The sequence below is a fragment of the Limulus polyphemus genome, unplaced genomic scaffold (genome assembly GCF_000517525.1).
Source record: "Limulus polyphemus unplaced genomic scaffold, Limulus_polyphemus-2.1.2 Scaffold6620, whole genome shotgun sequence".
In the NCBI taxonomy this organism is placed as follows: Eukaryota; Metazoa; Arthropoda; class Merostomata; order Xiphosura; family Limulidae; genus Limulus; species Limulus polyphemus.
In genome coordinates, this window is record NW_013672230.1 from 28,142 (window position 1) to 30,467 (window position 2,326).

At 37.7% G+C, this 2,326-nt stretch overlaps 1 protein-coding gene across 1 annotated transcript in view; it reads left to right on the top strand.

The window, feature by feature from the left end:
• LOC106473913 (serine/threonine-protein kinase pelle-like) overlaps positions 1-2,326 on the top strand; it is a gene marked incomplete at its 3' end in the record, with an annotated part of 28,450 nt that overhangs the window by 7,255 nt on the left and 18,869 nt on the right. The window contains exon 4 of the mRNA XM_013934603.2: positions 1,079-1,254. Within this exon, the coding sequence (XP_013790057.1) occupies positions 1,079-1,254 (176 nt within the window). The remainder of the gene's footprint in view (positions 1-1,078; positions 1,255-2,326) is intronic.

Sequence of the window (2,326 nt, forward strand, 5' to 3'; positions counted from 1 at the left end):
AAGAATCCTATGTTCTGCCATGATTTGACTTTCTTTCATTTGTAATAGCTTTTAAGTGCCTTACATCATGAAATAACATGAACTTTGTAATAGCTTTTAAGTGCTTTACATCATGAAATAACATGAACTTTGTAATAGCTTTTAAGTGCCTTACATCATGAAATAACATGAACTTTGTAATAGCTTTTAAGTGCCTTACATCATGAAATAACTTGAACTTTTTACCCGAAACTATTTTCTGTTAATGTCGTTTCAAAGACAGTTAGTTGGGGAAAACATACAAATTAGATGATGCATTTAATTATAACCAGTCAGAAGAACTTGGGTAAAGGACAATGTTTTGATGAACTGATGTAAGTTCTGAATATAGTGGCCCTCATCTGTTTCCTCTTGGCCGATTGTCAATAAAAACTTTTTCAACTAAATTGTTTTAAGTGACACTTGATTGCAGTATTTGGAATTTAGAAGTTATTCATAAAGTTTTAAGAAAGTCTAATAATTTAAAAATTACAGAAAATAGAACAAAAAAATTATCATACCCTTCTTTAAAGGTTGTTATTTTAGGGTGTATAACACTTGGGTGGGCATGCCATTTTAGTAGTAATTATACTAATAGATATGCGATACAGCACCACAATAAGTCTTAATTTACATCACATCATTCTCAACTTGCCCACTGTGAGTTCCTAATATGAAAAATATATAGCATTGTATCAGTTTAACCTTGTACGTTGTTACCTACAAGACTTTTTAACTCATTACCAGAGTTTTTAATGCTGGCTAGACTACTTGAGACCTGTACTGGACCATTTAAAAAATTGTGTAATTTAAATTATAATCAGTTTTATTGTATTACATTCCACAGTACTTGCTGTTTGTGTGTTTTTGAAGAAAACTAAATGCTTATAAATGGTTTAAAGCTTGGAAATTAAGGCATTAATCTACAAACATTATTGGGAGTATATATCCGTATAAGAATTATTTTCATTAGTGATAAAGGTCTTGAAATTCTGTGTTCAGATTATTAATCCGAACCATTACTGATAATTTTATCGAAACTTGTTTCTCTGCCCTCTAGAGCCAAAGTCAGCTTTCTACCAAGAGTTCCTGTTTTAATGCTGACAAGAGTGTTTATGGACACACTAAGTGCTCCATTGATCCAAAAAATTTTAACTACCACAAAGTAGAAGATTCACGTAATAAAGGCTCCATTTTTCCAAATAAATCTACAAACGTCAACCCACCATCTAAATGGTACGTATAGATGATTATTTCTTGAAACTGGAGTTTTGGCTGTTAAGTGTTTCAGAGTAATAATGAGTTACTAGAAGATGCACTGGAGTCCGCTATAATGTGGTCCAAGGGATCCATATTGTGAGACTGCATTATAATGAGGTCCTTTCAAAAGTCCCAAGCTAATTGCAGAATAACAGATAAATTGATTAACAAGCGTGATAAACAGATAACTTTCAATATAAATTTGGGTGTGAAAACTATTTCCATGCTATAGTGGACCATGTTATAGCAGAGCCTAGGTGTAGTGGACCATGTTATAGCAGGGCCTAGGTGTAGTGGACCATGTTATAGCAGGGCCTCTATGTAGTGGACCATGTTATAGTAGGGCCTTGGTGTAGTGAACCATGTTATAGTAGTGCCTCGGTGTAGTGGACCATGTTATAGCAGGGCCTTGGTGTAGTGGACTATGTTATTGCAGGGCCTCGGTGTAGTGGACCATGTTATATCAGGGCCTTGGTATAGTGGACCATGTTATAGCAGGGCCTCGGTGTAGTGTCTATAGTGGACCATGTTGTAGAAGGGCCTTGGTGTAGTGTGTATAGTGGACCAGGTTATAGCATGGCCTCGGTGTAGTGTCTATAGTGGACCAGGCTATAGCAGGGCCTCTGTGTAGTGTCAATAGTGGACCATGTTGTAGCAGGGCCTCGGTGTAGTGTCTATAGTGGACCATGTTATAGTAGGGCCTCGGTGTAGTGGACCATGTTATAGCAGGGCCTCGGGGTAGTGAACCATGTTATAGTAGTGCCTTGGTGTAGTGGACCATGTTATAGCAGGGCCTTGGTGTAGTGGACCATGTTATTGCAGGGCCTTGGTGTAGTGGACCATGTTATATCAGGGCCTTGGTATAGTGGACCACGTTATAGCAGGGCCTTGGTGTAGTGTCTATAGTGGACCATGTTACAGCAGGGCCTTGGTGTAGTGTCTATAGTGGACCAGGTTATAGCATGGCCTTGGTGTAGTGTATATAGTGTACCATGTTATATCAGGGCCTTGGTGTATTGGACCATGTTATATCAGGGCCTTGGTGTAT